Genomic DNA, 16,266 nt, shown 5'->3' with positions numbered 1-16,266 from the left:
AATCTTTTGACAGTTGCTCTTTATTTCCTTTCATTCCAAATGCCTCAGGTAGATTAATCTCTCATCATATACCCCCTTCTGAAGCTCACATATTCTTGTTTCCGGTTATGTTAGTACAAAAAGAGGTTCTAGCCAGATAGTCTTTTCCATTATCGTGACTGATACTGTTTCAGCGTAAGGTCATTCAACTAAGTTTTCTTTGGACACAAAACTCGGATTTACTTGACGTATATTCCCTTTTTAAAACCTGTATTGGCGACTAATCTTGAAACTATGCCATTCAAACTAGACCTTTTCCTTTTTTAAGAGTATGTGTTGTTCCATTGTAAACCTAGTGTCTTGGCTGAGTTTTGTTAAGAGCAACTGCTATCAGTTTACTAGTACTCCCTGGAACAGCATTTTCATTCCATTCGTTCTGTTGGGAATACTCTATTTTACATTGCTACCTGTTCAAAAGTTTCATTTCTTCTCTTTTTTTTTTCATAATTTTCTCAGGGAAGTCTGCTCTACTGGGCTACCAATTTGTCATTCAGCATAGCTCAGGTTTGTCCTTAAGATTGCAGTCTAAGATCTACTAATGGTGTTTGCCTTTTGATGGTGTGAAATTTATGGTTTGTATGATGCGGTATCAATTGGGACAAGCATTCTCTAGACCAAAAAATGAGAGTCACGAATTCAGGCAAAACTTGAGATCATAGCCAAACTAAATAGATATAGAATTTTGTGAAAAATTGGGCAAATCCAAACATTATTTAAGGTTTGTAATCTTGAATTCGTCTAAACTAAAAACTCCATTATATAGTGGCAAGTGCTACTCAGCATCTGAGTCAGGCATTGATGATGCGGGTGTTTAACTTGAGGATCCGAAGCTTATCGTAGACGTTAGCCCTAAGTTACTGATAACTCTGTAGTAATTAGTTAAAAGTTAGTAACTTTTCTAGGGAGATTGGTCTTTATGCTGGTTATGGGTAGACGAGTTTACAATACATAAGATGAAATTCCTCAGCTCTTGAATCCAGCACCAATGAGCAAAATAATCCAACTTTATCTCAGTTTTTCATGGTCTGTATCTCTGTTCACAACAACTCTACCTTCCCTTTTACATTAGAGATGTAAGTACCCTTAGGTCCTCTCATATTGTGCATTGGCTTTGTAGCAATCAATCCTCAACCATCCTGTTGTAAGTGCTAAGTTGGGTCTACAAGGAAACGACACTCTTCAGAAAGAGGCTGGGAATCCTATATTGACAAACATTAATGAACCGCAACTCTCTGATTCATCCTCGAAAGGACGCATGATCTCAGTGCATAATTTAACCCCTAAAGAGTTGGTTGCTGTAAGTCGATGTGATGGATCGGGATGTTTTTACAGTATTTAATCTTCCACATCTTTTTTACTAATGTTAACAGCTTTCCTTACCAGCTTTCTGCCAAATACTTGTCAGGAGGGCACAAAGAAAAATCAATTCCGCTATTAAGGTAACTATGTAGCTAGGATTTCTTCTCATCGGAAAAAGCATATCCTTGGATCCGTATTAGTCGATGTGGCTGTTCCAGTTATTTAAGTTGTGTTTTTTTTCTTTCAGATTGGCATTAGAAAAGGATCCTGAATATCTTCAAGCTATGGTTATTCTTGGCCAGGCTTTATATCAGAAAGACCAGTTCGCTGAAGCTGCAAAATACTTAGAGGAGGCTGCTTCAATGGTGAGATGACGATGTTCTTTGATCTTATTTTTTATGACATCTAATAAGAAACCTATAACCATATTAATCGGAGGTAATTATGATCCTCTCAGCTTCTTGATGCTTGTCCAACAGAACTTGCAGAAGTTGATCTTTTAATTGTTGCATCTCAATGGGCAGGTGTATCCAATATTCGACAGGTGCATTATTGACACAATTTATGGTTTCACCTATCTTTTTGGACACGTTAATACTCAAAAGAATTATTCGCTCTTGGTTTAGGGAAAGACATCAGAAGGAATCACACACCTTGAAAGAGTAGCAAACATGGAAGAGCCTGAAGATCCCAAGAGCAAAGCTCATTACTTGGACGCATTGGTTCTCTACTCAAGGTAGAAAGATTAACAAGTAAATTAGTCTCAAGCGTTAGGTCTTGTGTAATGTGTTGACCATTTTGTGTGTTCAGTGCTATATTTAACGAAGGAAGGAGAGATGAAGCTGCAAAGTATTTGAGAAGAGTGGTGGCTTATGATCCATCCTTCAGTGAATTGCTGAAACAATGCGAAGAAGATGATACCGATACCATTCCCACTTCTTCTTCATCTAATTCTACCCACAAAACTTCATAATTTTTTTTGTTTCTGTTGTTTTCTTTCCTTAAACTTTACTGATTTTATTTTGGGAGTTGGACCATTAAAATCGATTTTTTTTTATAGATAAATAAGAATATGGATAGCTTATTATCTTCTATTCTATTCAAAATCAGTATGTGTATTACAGTGTACTAATATTATTATACAGTAAAAAATAAGAGCAAGTACATATTTATTTTCACATTATTACATGGCTTGATCCCCACATTAAGGTTATATTATTTATACTAGATTAGGATCCGTGCTAGATTAGGATCCGTGCTAGAACACAGATTGAAATTCCTTTTACTTATATTATAATTTTATAATAGAAGATAATTTATATAATTGTTTTTTAAAGTTTTTTGGATAAAAAATATGTAATAAAATCATATGCTTAAAAAAACATATATTTTGTAAGTTATATATTGTTAATTTTGTAATTTTATATATAAGAAATGGTTATATATGGTTAATTTTTGAACATGTTTGGTGAATTTGTTTTAATATGACTCTTGCTTAGGTAAAATTTTATTTTCATGCATAATAAGATCTCAGAAATCACGATTAAGTGTGATAAATTGTCAAGGTTTTATTGCTTTTTACGCTTAAGAATATATTTTTATGCCTAACAATATATATTTTGTAACAATACATGGAAATTGAATACTAAAGATTTTATTTAGGAATTTGTATAAACCATTGGAATATTCTCTTTAAAATATTTTTTTTAAGATATTTTTAAGTGTATTCATATAGCCCACAGATTGACCAAACAATCTATAATATTTTTTTGTAACCAACTTATATTTAATCTATAACCTATTTTGTAACCACCTTATAAAAATTATATAGTCTATAAAAAAAAGTTATGTACTTTTGTTTTATTATATCGGGATATGTTTTAATAATTTATTTCTTATCCAAGAGAGGAAAATTTATGAAAATATGCAGTAAATAGCATAAAAATAGAAAATAATTAAGAAAGTATCATTTGTCTACAGTGCTTTTGTCATAAGGTTAATAAAATTACCAAGATTTGTCTTATTCTCCCTCTGTATTCTTCCGTTTCTCTCTCTTCCTACATCTCCATTCTCACCATGAGATATCATTATTTATTCTGTTATAAACACATCAAACAACATTAATTTTTACTTTTAATGTTTATTTCTTCTTTTCGGTTTCTCTCCTTCAAATTGCATAAGATATCTCACTTTATCTCTTTGGATTTTAATTTCTGTTGGAATCTCCGTCGTAGTGTTTTTTTTATTTAATTCATGACATTTTGTTTTGTAACATACTACTTTAACAAATTACACGTGATAACATAATATTTTGATAAATTATTTTCTTAAATTACACGTTATTTATTAAGATTAGATTACATGTGATTTCTTTTGAAAACACGACTTTTAATATTAAAACACATTGTTTTTATAAATAATATGCTTTTTCTTTTAGTATATAATAATATTTTTATTAACTGATATGTTTTTCCACCAATAGCAATACATTGTTATATTTTTGTTGTTTGTTTAAAAACAGTTTTGAGTTTTCCCTTCTATAGTTACCAGGCCCGGCTCAAAATTGACTCGTTTGAGCTGATTCTGTTGTTGACAGAAAAAAAAGAAATTTATCACGCCCCGCTCAAAGTTTAGGTGGACCCAATGCTAATTTATAAAATACACCCAAATATATCTATATTATTTTATATAAAAAAAATAACATGTAAACTTTTTTTTGGACCTTTGGACCCTGTGCTGTTGCACCCCAGCATATGTACTAAGTTGGACCTGATAGTTACCTAAATTTTCTGACACAATGGTATTTTTTTTAAGTTCTTTTGAATTTCAGGATAGTTACTAATATTGTCCAAAATTTATTGCTTTAACCAAAATGTTAAAATATCTTTATCAAATCCTTCCATATCATTTCCGACTTCTATTTTCACTAGTTGATCCGTACACTCACTATGTACTAAATTGTGAAATGGTCTTAAGCTCACGACCAAGACGTATTCTCTTTTCTTTTTTCTTTTCAAACAAATTTGTTTTTTGTTATGTAGAGAAGATAGTTCCTTAGAAAAGATAAATAACATAATAAGTTATAAATAGTTATTTAGGAGATAGTACTCTTTAATTCTTACCGTTTGCCCTAATATTTCTGTCTGAAACACTATTATCGAGGCGCCACGACCACTATCTCTCTCCGACGCCGGTAGGTCTCCGGCTCGCTGGTGTCGGGTGCTCTCACTTTCGTCGATTCTTTGCTGCTTCCTGCTCTCCCTTTTTTCCTCTTTCAAATCTTTTTTCCCCTTTTATTTTCCTCTTATGAATCTTTTGCAATCCCCGACCAACATCCTAGATCCAGACGATGAAGACCTGCCTCTGCTCTTATATCGAAAGATGTGGTGTCCGGCGAACCCCATTCTCAACTTTTCTCGCCCAGGCCTACCGTCAAAGGTTTCAAAGAACCCCTTTCAGCTACATCATCCGATCTTTCGTTTGAGTGGTTGCTTTACGGAGTATCTCCCAGAGCTGCGTCTTGCCCCCGATTTTGGACTCTCATCTCCCAGACGTGTCACCTCGAGAGTTTGGTAGACCCAATGGTTTTGCCAAATCCTCAAAGGACGAGGTTCTATCTATCAAACTCCCTGTTATCCTATAGACTGTTATTAGCTTGTTTGGTCATACTCGATGTTCGAAGACTGCATCAGAGAACCCAGTTAGCTAGTGTGTCTTGGATGTACAATGAGTATATTAGAACTATGGCGACTGCTCAACTTACGACATTGTCCGTTGGCCCCCATATCTGGAATTACCACGTTTGCTTTAATTCCCTACATTCATACCCCTTCCTGAAGCGCAGGCTATTTTTCTTTGTCCCCGGGTTCTGTCGACTGCAAATCCTGTGTGGAATTCTTGATCACCATTTCCATGGCAGAGAGGACCCACCTGGTTTGCTACGACACTACTTTTATTTTGTGCACCTGCTTTTAGCTTCTTCTCCGGTAATCTCTGTTGTTCCCATTGCTCTGCAACAATTATCTCCTTCAAAGCTCAGGTCTGATTTCTCTTCACCAATGTTCTTCCGATTACAAACTTTGTGTGGAATTCTTGATCAACATTTCCATGGCAGAGAGGATCCACTTATTATGTTACGGTTCTGCATTTATACTCTGCGAATCCTGGTTTTAGGTTCAACTCTAAAATCTCATGCTCCTAAGGTCCTGAAGTTTCATGGTATTCTAGACCTGAATTCAAATTGTCGAGGTTGTGGTTATGGTCTGAGAAGCTTCTCAACCAATAACCACCCCTCGATGATTCTAGCTGTTTACTTCAAGTTCCGCATTAGTGAGCAAACATGTACCACCACCTCCATCACCCTCCGGGACTTCGTCCCCCGAATCCATACCTTGGCTGTACTTCTGCTGGTGCTTCTTCTTTCAGTTAGTCCCTTGGCTCTGAATCTACTATCAACGGCACTGTGTCCTTTGACCGTGACCTACTTGTCATCTCTCGAGATCCTCGATAATGTCCAATTCTGCAACCATGATCCCACATGCCTACAATTGCTTCTTAGTCCTTGTGTCATAGCTCTCATGGAACATTGCTTGATGTTTCCTTTATGTTTGTATTTGCTCATTGTGTCATAGCCCATGAAGATGCATTTTTACCCAAAACTTTCATGTTTTTGCATAGACATAAATCCGACTTTGCATTTTTATTAACAACATCCATTACGTATTACCAGTGTTAATTAAGTTTGGAGCATATATATATGACATATTAATAATTAACACAAATACTTCATAGTGATATTAAAAAAAGGAATTTATTTTCTTTTTATCACAAACTACTAAATTATGTGTCTTATTAAACTAGGAAAAAAGCTAAATAAGTATAAAATATATATAAACAAACTAGGTCATTTTAAAAGTATAATAAGAAATATCTCATTTTAAAATTATAATTTAATTAAGAAATATGAATTTAAGTATATTACAGATTGATGAAACGACAAGTGGACGAATTTTCTCTTATAACTATATTAGTGATAAATATTCAGTTGGTAGAAATTTTTTTCTTTTAGAAAATAAATTGTTGAAGTTTGTTTTTTTCCAAAATAATAGAAAATAAGATAATCCATAAAGAAACGAGATTGAGCAAGCTACAAGTCTTTTAACAAGGAGTAGACACAAAAAAAAACAAGAGAAAATGCTTTGCACAAAAAAAAAACCAAGAGAATATATGATGATNGAACCCCATTCTCAACTTTTCTCGCCCAGGCCTACCGTCAAAGGTTTCAAAGAACCCCTTTCAGCTACATCATCCGATCTTTCGTTTGAGTGGTTGCTTTACGGAGTATCTCCCAGAGCTGCGTCTTGCCCCCGATTTTGGACTCTCATCTCCCAGACGTGTCACCTCGAGAGTTTGGTAGACCCAATGGTTTTGCCAAATCCTCAAAGGACGAGGTTCTATCTATCAAACTCCCTGTTATCCTATAGACTGTTATTAGCTTGTTTGGTCATACTCGATGTTCGAAGACTGCATCAGAGAACCCAGTTAGCTAGTGTGTCTTGGATGTACAATGAGTATATTAGAACTATGGCGACTGCTCAACTTACGACATTGTCCGTTGGCCCCCATATCTGGAATTACCACGTTTGCTTTAATTCCCTACATTCATACCCCTTCCTGAAGCGCAGGCTATTTTTCTTTGTCCCCGGGTTCTGTCGACTGCAAATCCTGTGTGGAATTCTTGATCACCATTTCCATGGCAGAGAGGACCCACCTGGTTTGCTACGACACTACTTTTATTTTGTGAACCTGCTTTTAGCTTCTTCTCCGGTAATCTCTGTTGTTCCCATTGCTCTGCAACAATTATCTCCTTCAAAGCTCAGGTCTGATTTCTCTTCACCAATGTTCTTCCGATTACAAACTTTGTGTGGAATTCTTGATCAACATTTCCATGGCAGAGAGGATCCACTTATTATGTTACGGTTCTGCATTTATACTCTGCGAATCCTGGTTTTAGGTTCAACTCTAAAATCTCATGCTCCTAAGGTCCTGAAGTTTCATGGTATTCTAGACCTGAATTCAAATTGTCGAGGTTGTGGTTATGGTCTGAGAAGCTTCTCAACCAATAACCACCCCTCGATGATTCTAGCTGTTTACTTCAAGTTCCGCATTAGTGAGCAAACATGTACCACCACCTCCATCACCCTCCGGGACTTCGTCCCCCGAATCCATACCTTGGCTGTACTTCTGCTGGTGCTTCTTCTTTCAGTTAGTCCCTTGGCTCTGAATCTACTATCAACGGCACTGTGTCCTTTGACCGTGACCTACTTGTCATCTCTCGAGATCCTCGATAATGTCCAATTCTGCAACCATGATCCCACATGCCTACAATTGCTTCTTAGTCCTTGTGTCATAGCTCTCATGGAACATTGCTTGATGTTTCCTTTATGTTTGTATTTGCTCATTGTGTCATAGCCCATGAAGATGCATTTTTACCCAAAACTTTCATGTTTTTGCATAGACATAAATCCGACTTTGCATTTTTATTAACAACATCCATTACGTATTACCAGTGTTAATTAAGTTTGGAGCATATATATATGACATATTAATAATTAACACAAATACTTCATAGTGATATTAAAAAAAGGAATTTATTTTCTTTTTATCACAAACTACTAAATTATGTGTCTTATTAAACTAGGAAAAAAGCTAAATAAGTATAAAATATATATAAACAAACTAGGTCATTTTAAAAGTATAATAAGAAATATCTCATTTTAAAATTATAATTTAATTAAGAAATATGAATTTAAGTATATTACAGATTGATGAAACGACAAGTGGACGAATTTTCTCTTATAACTATATTAGTGATAAATATTCAGTTGGTAGAAATTTTTTTCTTTTAGAAAATAAATTGTTGAAGTTTGTTTTTTTCCAAAATAATAGAAAATAAGATAATCCATAAAGAAACGAGATTGAGCAAGCTACAAGTCTTTTAACAAGGAGTAGACACAAAAAAAAACAAGAGAAAATGCTTTGCACAAAAAAAAAACCAAGAGAATATATGATGATGTTGTCGTTATTTTCCAGGATGTGGACAAAAGAAACAAGACTTTTTCGCCTTTTAGGTCTCCGGAATCAAAAGCCAAGACAGTTTCCGAGAAATTTTTTGCGGTTGTCTTATTTGAGAGTCTTATGATAAGACAATGACAAATCAATATTTTTTCCAATGTCTTTGTGCAATATTGAAATCAAAACTTAGGCATGACTATTTTATGTGTTCTTTTTGTCTAACCTCACATATTTAACGTCATACACTAATCTGTATAAACTGAGATATTATTTTGTGTAACCTATCTACATCACCGATACGGCTGCCATCCAGCCGAGCATATTGTTAATTTTCGTTTATTTGTTCGTAAAATACACGGTGAAAAAATTCAGTTTAACATAGGCTTTTTCCCATCTAGATTAAATAATTTACACGTTGAGTAAAGGACTTGCTTAAGAGATAAATATAATGAAGTTATTTAGCAACATGCATGAAACTTTAATTAAAATCGATAGACACAATCAGGTGGACACAAATTAGTTTATAGTGCTAATGAGCTGTTTGACCACTTGGAACAATTAGTCATTTGTTCACTACTTTTTCATGTAAATGTTTGAACACTTTACCACTTTTACTTATACATGAATATTTGAAGACATGCATGTTTTGAAACTGAATTTCAACCCAATTTCTTAGTCTTTTGTTCATTCTTGGATTACTGTTAAGAGGACCACACCAACAACTATCTACCAAATTAAATATCCTTCACTTAGGAAAAAAAAAAATATCCTTCATTATGAATCGAGAAGCTTTATGTTTCTTACGGGGAGGGATGCACATTGGTGAAAGAGTATATTACTCAAAATTTTGACTTGTAATTTTGTTCACTGTCGACGTCGGTCAAAAGGGTTAAATCCACATGAGTAACAACAGATCAACCCATCACCCATGGGCATTATTACAATAATTAAAACTAGCGGTGTTGTTAAATATTTATTGAAATTTTTATATTGAAAATTGTAATGGTTTTTTTTTGGGATAGTTGTCGTCTCTTCGACTATATATGGCAGTAGATATATGGATCTACGCCAAGAAAAAACAGTCAGTGTCATAGGAAACGCAGATCAAACTGATTTGTACAAAAGAAATCTTTTACCAACGCCACCAAATCTTCTTTTAGAGAAGGCCAAAACCTTTGGAAAAACAAAGTTGTCAGTCCATTAGGTCATGGAGTTTTCTCGGGATGCATAGCAAACAAAGCTCTGGNAGCTTCTCAACCAATAACCACCCCTCGATGATTCTAGCTGTTTACTTCAAGTTCCGCATTAGTGAGCAAACATGTACCACCACCTCCATCACCCTCCGGGACTTCGTCCCCCGAATCCATACCTTGGCTGTACTTCTGCTGGTGCTTCTTCTTTCAGTTAGTCCCTTGGCTCTGAATCTACTATCAACGGCACTGTGTCCTTTGACCGTGACCTACTTGTCATCTCTCGAGATCCTCGATAATGTCCAATTCTGCAACCATGATCCCACATGCCTACAATTGCTTCTTAGTCCTTGTGTCATAGCTCTCATGGAACATTGCTTGATGTTTCCTTTATGTTTGTATTTGCTCATTGTGTCATAGCCCATGAAGATGCATTTTTACCCAAAACTTTCATGTTTTTGCATAGACATAAATCCGACTTTGCATTTTTATTAACAACATCCATTACGTATTACCAGTGTTAATTAAGTTTGGAGCATATATATATGACATATTAATAATTAACACAAATACTTCATAGTGATATTAAAAAAAGGAATTTATTTTCTTTTTATCACAAACTACTAAATTATGTGTCTTATTAAACTAGGAAAAAAGCTAAATAAGTATAAAATATATATAAACAAACTAGGTCATTTTAAAAGTATAATAAGAAATATCTCATTTTAAAATTATAATTTAATTAAGAAATATGAATTTAAGTATATTACAGATTGATGAAACGACAAGTGGACGAATTTTCTCTTATAACTATATTAGTGATAAATATTCAGTTGGTAGAAATTTTTTTCTTTTAGAAAATAAATTGTTGAAGTTTGTTTTTTTCCAAAATAATAGAAAATAAGATAATCCATAAAGAAACGAGATTGAGCAAGCTACAAGTCTTTTAACAAGGAGTAGACACAAAAAAAAACAAGAGAAAATGCTTTGCACAAAAAAAAAACCAAGAGAATATATGATGATGTTGTCGTTATTTTCCAGGATGTGGACAAAAGAAACAAGACTTTTTCGCCTTTTAGGTCTCCGGAATCAAAAGCCAAGACAGTTTCCGAGAAATTTTTTGCGGTTGTCTTATTTGAGAGTCTTATGATAAGACAATGACAAATCAATATTTTTTCCAATGTCTTTGTGCAATATTGAAATCAAAACTTAGGCATGACTATTTTATGTGTTCTTTTTGTCTAACCTCACATATTTAACGTCATACACTAATCTGTATAAACTGAGATATTATTTTGTGTAACCTATCTACATCACCGATACGGCTGCCATCCAGCCGAGCATATTGTTAATTTTCGTTTATTTGTTCGTAAAATACACGGTGAAAAAATTCAGTTTAACATAGGCTTTTTCCCATCTAGATTAAATAATTTACACGTTGAGTAAAGGACTTGCTTAAGAGATAAATATAATGAAGTTATTTAGCAACATGCATGAAACTTTAATTAAAATCGATAGACACAATCAGGTGGACACAAATTAGTTTATAGTGCTAATGAGCTGTTTGACCACTTGGAACAATTAGTCATTTGTTCACTACTTTTTCATGTAAATGTTTGAACACTTTACCACTTTTACTTATACATGAATATTTGAAGACATGCATGTTTTGAAACTGAATTTCAACCCAATTTCTTAGTCTTTTGTTCATTCTTGGATTACTGTTAAGAGGACCACACCAACAACTATCTACCAAATTAAATATCCTTCACTTAGGAAAAAAAAAAATATCCTTCATTATGAATCGAGAAGCTTTATGTTTCTTACGGGGAGGGATGCACATTGGTGAAAGAGTATATTACTCAAAATTTTGACTTGTAATTTTGTTCACTGTCGACGTCGGTCAAAAGGGTTAAATCCACATGAGTAACAACAGATCAACCCATCACCCATGGGCATTATTACAATAATTAAAACTAGCGGTGTTGTTAAATATTTATTGAAATTTTTATATTGAAAATTGTAATGGTTTTTTTTTGGGATAGTTGTCGTCTCTTCGACTATATATGGCAGTAGATATATGGATCTACGCCAAGAAAAAACAGTCAGTGTCATAGGAAACGCAGATCAAACTGATTTGTACAAAAGAAATCTTTTACCAACGCCACCAAATCTTCTTTTAGAGAAGGCCAAAACCTTTGGAAAAACAAAGTTGTCAGTCCATTAGGTCATGGAGTTTTCTCGGGATGCATAGCAAACAAAGCTCTGGGGACTTCAGATTCTGTGATCTCCCTTATCAAAGCCCTATTCATGCATTCTGTGATTAATGGATGAACTTCCTGGACCATCTGTGAAACGCCCCTCACATCAGACCGCTTAAAAAGTTCCGCAAAATATTTTGATGCTATATCCTCTATACCAGTAACCGATTCAGTCCAGGTGTCGTCAGGACCAAATAAGCCAAGAATCCTATTTCTTGCCCTCCGTTGTTTCGCGGAAGCGTGAAATTTTTATGTATTTTTATCGCCAACCCGTAACCAGAATTTCCTACTCTTCTATTGCCAGTATAATTCCTCATCCCGATACGCCTCCTTTAATTTCCTTTCTATATCCCGAATTTCCTCTTGCGACCTCGAATCATCCATCTTTGCCTCTTGCAATGCTGCTTTCAAAGAGGAAATAAGGGTTGGTCCAGTAAAAACATTATTCTTATGCCACCAAGAAATCGAGTTACGACAATTCTTTATTTTATCCACAAATACCGGTATCCTAAAATTTTTGGTACGGTTCCATGCTGACTCCACCGCTCCCTTTAATCCATCTCTATCCAACCAACGTTTGTCAAACCGAAGATGACGGTATCTCCGTAAATCCGTTTTAAAACAGGTAGCTAAAATAGGACAATGATCTGAACCAATCATTTCTAAATAGTCAACCTTAGAATGTGGGAAGACACAATGCCAATCTTCATTAGCTAAAGCACGGTCTAAGCGACATATTCCATACATATCACGACTACTTGACTATTTAAGTATTTATTTATCGAAGAAGTCTAGGACGACATATATAATTTATTGAGTGCCATGATAACATCTTTTTCAGTAAGAAAGAGTCTTGTGGGGACTGATACTTGAAAAACAAATTCATGAAATAGCATTTGAGTTTTGCTCAAAAAAAAAAAAATTAAAAATAAAAAAAAATAACATTTGAGATTAATTAGATCAGCGCTGAACTGATCCCAAAACATAGCTATGTTCCCAAAATATAATCTGCATTGTATGACTAACAAAAAAATTATAATTGAAGAACTAACTACTCTAACCATTAAAACTAATATACCTTGTATAAACTACAATATATACTATTTTGTCATTCCATAACTTTTCCATCTTTACTTCAATATCACCACCACCACCTTTACCTCCTTGCCACCACCACCACCTCCACCTCTTTATCACCCTCACCACTTGGATTCCCAATATACAATCTTCTAGGGTTTAGTTTTCCTCTAGCCACCACCACCGTCGACCACCGGCCATCACTTCCGACGACCTCCGGACCACCGGTGGAGAACCGCCAGACCACTGCCGGAGAACCGCCGGACCACCACCGGAGAACCACCGGACCACTGCCGGAGTATCGCCAGGCCATCACCGGAGTATCGCCGAACCACCGCCGGAGTATCGCCGGACCACTGTCAGGGAATCGCTGGACCACCGCCGGAGAATTACCAGACCACCGCTGAAGGTAATTTACTATACCCTTAATCCAACTTCTCTAATTATTTCAAATATGTGGCTATATTCTTCATTAGTTTTTTTTTAGGTTATTCACCTAATTCACCCATACTGATATATAATTTTTTTTTTTTTTTTATGTTTCTAACATAATATAAATCACCTCAAACAAAAACTATTAGAAAAGTCATGGAGCTGCTTAAAAAATATTGATTTCCTACAGAAAAATGAAACCCTCAAATTCTTCAACCGATATATGTATATACACGACTAAATTTATTTATTTATTGATAGACTAAAATATATACAACTAGACCGATAAGAATTAGTTATAACCGTGCATTTTAATAAGACATCCAATATTTAGATATTGAAAGATACAAGTAACGAGCTCGTGTGAACCTAATGGACCAATTAGCCTAACGTTTACTATTCGTGCATATGAATGTTTTTACACTTGCACTTTTCTTATTGGCAGCCTTCCTTTTTTTTTTTTTCTTCCTGTCAACACCATTTAGTTGTTCTCTTCATTGATCAGTACTGTTAAGTGATCACGTGTTAACTTAATTAAATCTTTCCACCCGATTTAAATCACTCTTGGATAACTATTATAAGAGGACCCCACTAACATCTATCTCACCCTTCTTTGTTTCTTTGCTTTTGGTTCCTACTCCTTACAACATTTTGTTTTGTTCGCGAAAACCTCGTGGCACAATTGACTGACTTTTTTTTTTTGTCTCGAATAAGTTTTCTGTTCATTCCTGTCAAATATGAAATATCTTCGACAATATATTTTTCAATAGCCTCTATATTATATTAATGTAATATTTTCTACAAATATTGATATAGTTGAAAAAATTATCAAATAATATAAAAGTTATATCTTCTCTCTCATTATTGCCAATTTGTTTTGAATTGAAACTATAATTAAATCCTAATTTAACATATGGTACGAGAGCTAACCAATTGTAAAGTTAACTTGTGGATGTTATTCTCACATATGTCTACATTTTAGATGGTCATGCTGAGCGTAAGGAGCAGAGGAGAGGGGATGTTAGTGTAATAAGTCTCACATCAGTAATTGAAAAAGTTATCAAGTGATATATATAGTTATAATTTTTCCACTCATTACCAATTAGTTTTGAATTAGAAATCCATAATTAAATCCAAATTTAACATATAAAATGTATCAATTTAAAGTTGGAGTTCGTATATTATGAATAAAGGACTTTGATATATAATTAATTAGATTTATAGAGTTAGATCGATGTTCAAAAAGGGATATATAAGTTAGAGTATTACAACTCTAAAATTAAATCATAAACTCTAAATTTTTAACACTAATTCTTAAAACTGAAAATTTCACTTTGGAAGTAAAAACAAAATGAATTCTTTCTTCAACTTGAAAACTTTATATTTTAAAATTTTCAAAAACTTAAATACATTATCTTATCATTTCTACTTAATTATAGTCACTGAGTAATCACGCAACAGCTATATAATTCAGCATCTTTAAATTGTTCGATTAGTATCTAACAACTTTCTAACTTTCTTATAATATTGAGTAGGTTGTAGGTAGGGGTTTAATAGGACTGGCCCGGCCCGACCCGAAACCCGTAAAGCTCACATATGTTTGAGCTTGGCTAGGCTTGACCCGAAACCCATAAAGTCCGCATATGTTTGAGCTCAACCACGTCCGTCCCGGTCTAAACTATTTCCGAGGCTATATTTCAAAACCTTGACACGGCCGTAACAGGGTTACAAGGCTTTTTGTGTTTTTTCGGGCTTATCTTACAGATCCAAAATTCAAATTTATAAGTCTTGGAAAACAATGTTTATAGGTGCAGTATAAAACAAATCAATCAAAATTTAAATAATTCATCTATATCCACTAAACCCTGCTTAATTTAAAAGAAAAAATTAAAAACTAAATTTAGTTTATATACTTTAACCATATAATTCATATAAAATATCACAAAAAAATTTAAAAAGTATTAAGTAAGGTTATTAAGTAAATATGAAAACTAGAACTAGAGTTTAAAACTTTATTTATAATAAATCATTAATCAAATATTGCAATCAAACAAAAATGTTAACAAAACGTACAAATACATTTGTTTAAAAGCTTTTTGGGCCGGTCTAAATTCGATCAAGCTAAGCCTAAAAACTCTATAGCTCAACGGACTGAGCCCAAAAAATCTAATTTTTTCTGAACATATATATTTAAACTCGAACTCGATATTTTTTAAAGCTGGACAGAATCAGACCACCGAATTTAGCCATAGTTGACATGCCTAGTTGTAGGTAAGGATATTCGTATAAATTATCTCACTATACATTTTATCTTGTCTATTTGTCAACTGTCAAATACGTCTACAGAATCATTAGTAGAGCGACATCATAAAAACAATATGTTTCTGTAGAAAAACATACTTCTACAAAATGAAGAAAATTATTAACTACAATTTTGATATTAATATATCTAATTCGAAAAACACAAAAAGAAGACGTCATGGTTGGATCATTGTGTGTGTTTGGTGGCTCAATATGGTTGGATCAATATATAAAATGTCTTTATATGATTTATTAATTTCGAGGCATTTACCCAAAACAGAACATGCATGCATGGAGATGGATGTAACAATGGAAAATGCGAGGATATAATAATGAATATATATTAGTTTATCAATTATAAAAAATAGTAATAATGAATATATATTTGTAGGAGACTTAGTAAGAAGAAGCCTTGACTTATTCAATGATAAAGGTATGTGGTTTGAGAAAAAGGCACTCACTGTCACACGTATAGACATGATAGAAATGGAACGAAATTATCACACATATGGGCCCGTGGCCAATTCTCCAACAAAATATGAAAAGACAAATAATATAATACACTCGACCAAAAACTAAAGTCCAAACGCGTA

At 33.9% G+C, this 16,266-nt stretch overlaps 1 protein-coding gene across 1 annotated transcript in view; it reads left to right on the top strand.

Annotated features, from left to right (window-relative positions):
- LOC104698833 (ALBINO3-like protein 3, mitochondrial) overlaps window positions 1–2,466 on the top strand; it is a 5,451-nt gene extending 2,985 nt beyond the window's left edge. Inside the window, exons 6-12 of the mRNA XM_010414220.2 lie at window positions 496–543; window positions 1,157–1,336; window positions 1,423–1,478; window positions 1,586–1,703; window positions 1,796–1,882; window positions 1,965–2,074; window positions 2,149–2,466. Coding sequence (XP_010412522.2) covers window positions 496–543; window positions 1,157–1,336; window positions 1,423–1,478; window positions 1,586–1,703; window positions 1,796–1,882; window positions 1,965–2,074; window positions 2,149–2,311 — 762 coding nt within the window. The 3' untranslated portion in view covers window positions 2,312–2,466. The remainder of the gene's footprint in view (window positions 1–495; window positions 544–1,156; window positions 1,337–1,422; window positions 1,479–1,585; window positions 1,704–1,795; window positions 1,883–1,964; window positions 2,075–2,148) is intronic.

Source organism: Camelina sativa, chromosome 6 (genome assembly GCF_000633955.1).
Source record: "Camelina sativa cultivar DH55 chromosome 6, Cs, whole genome shotgun sequence".
In the NCBI taxonomy this organism is placed as follows: Eukaryota; Viridiplantae; Streptophyta; class Magnoliopsida; order Brassicales; family Brassicaceae; genus Camelina; species Camelina sativa.
This window is presented reverse-complemented; position numbering and strand designations above follow the sequence as displayed.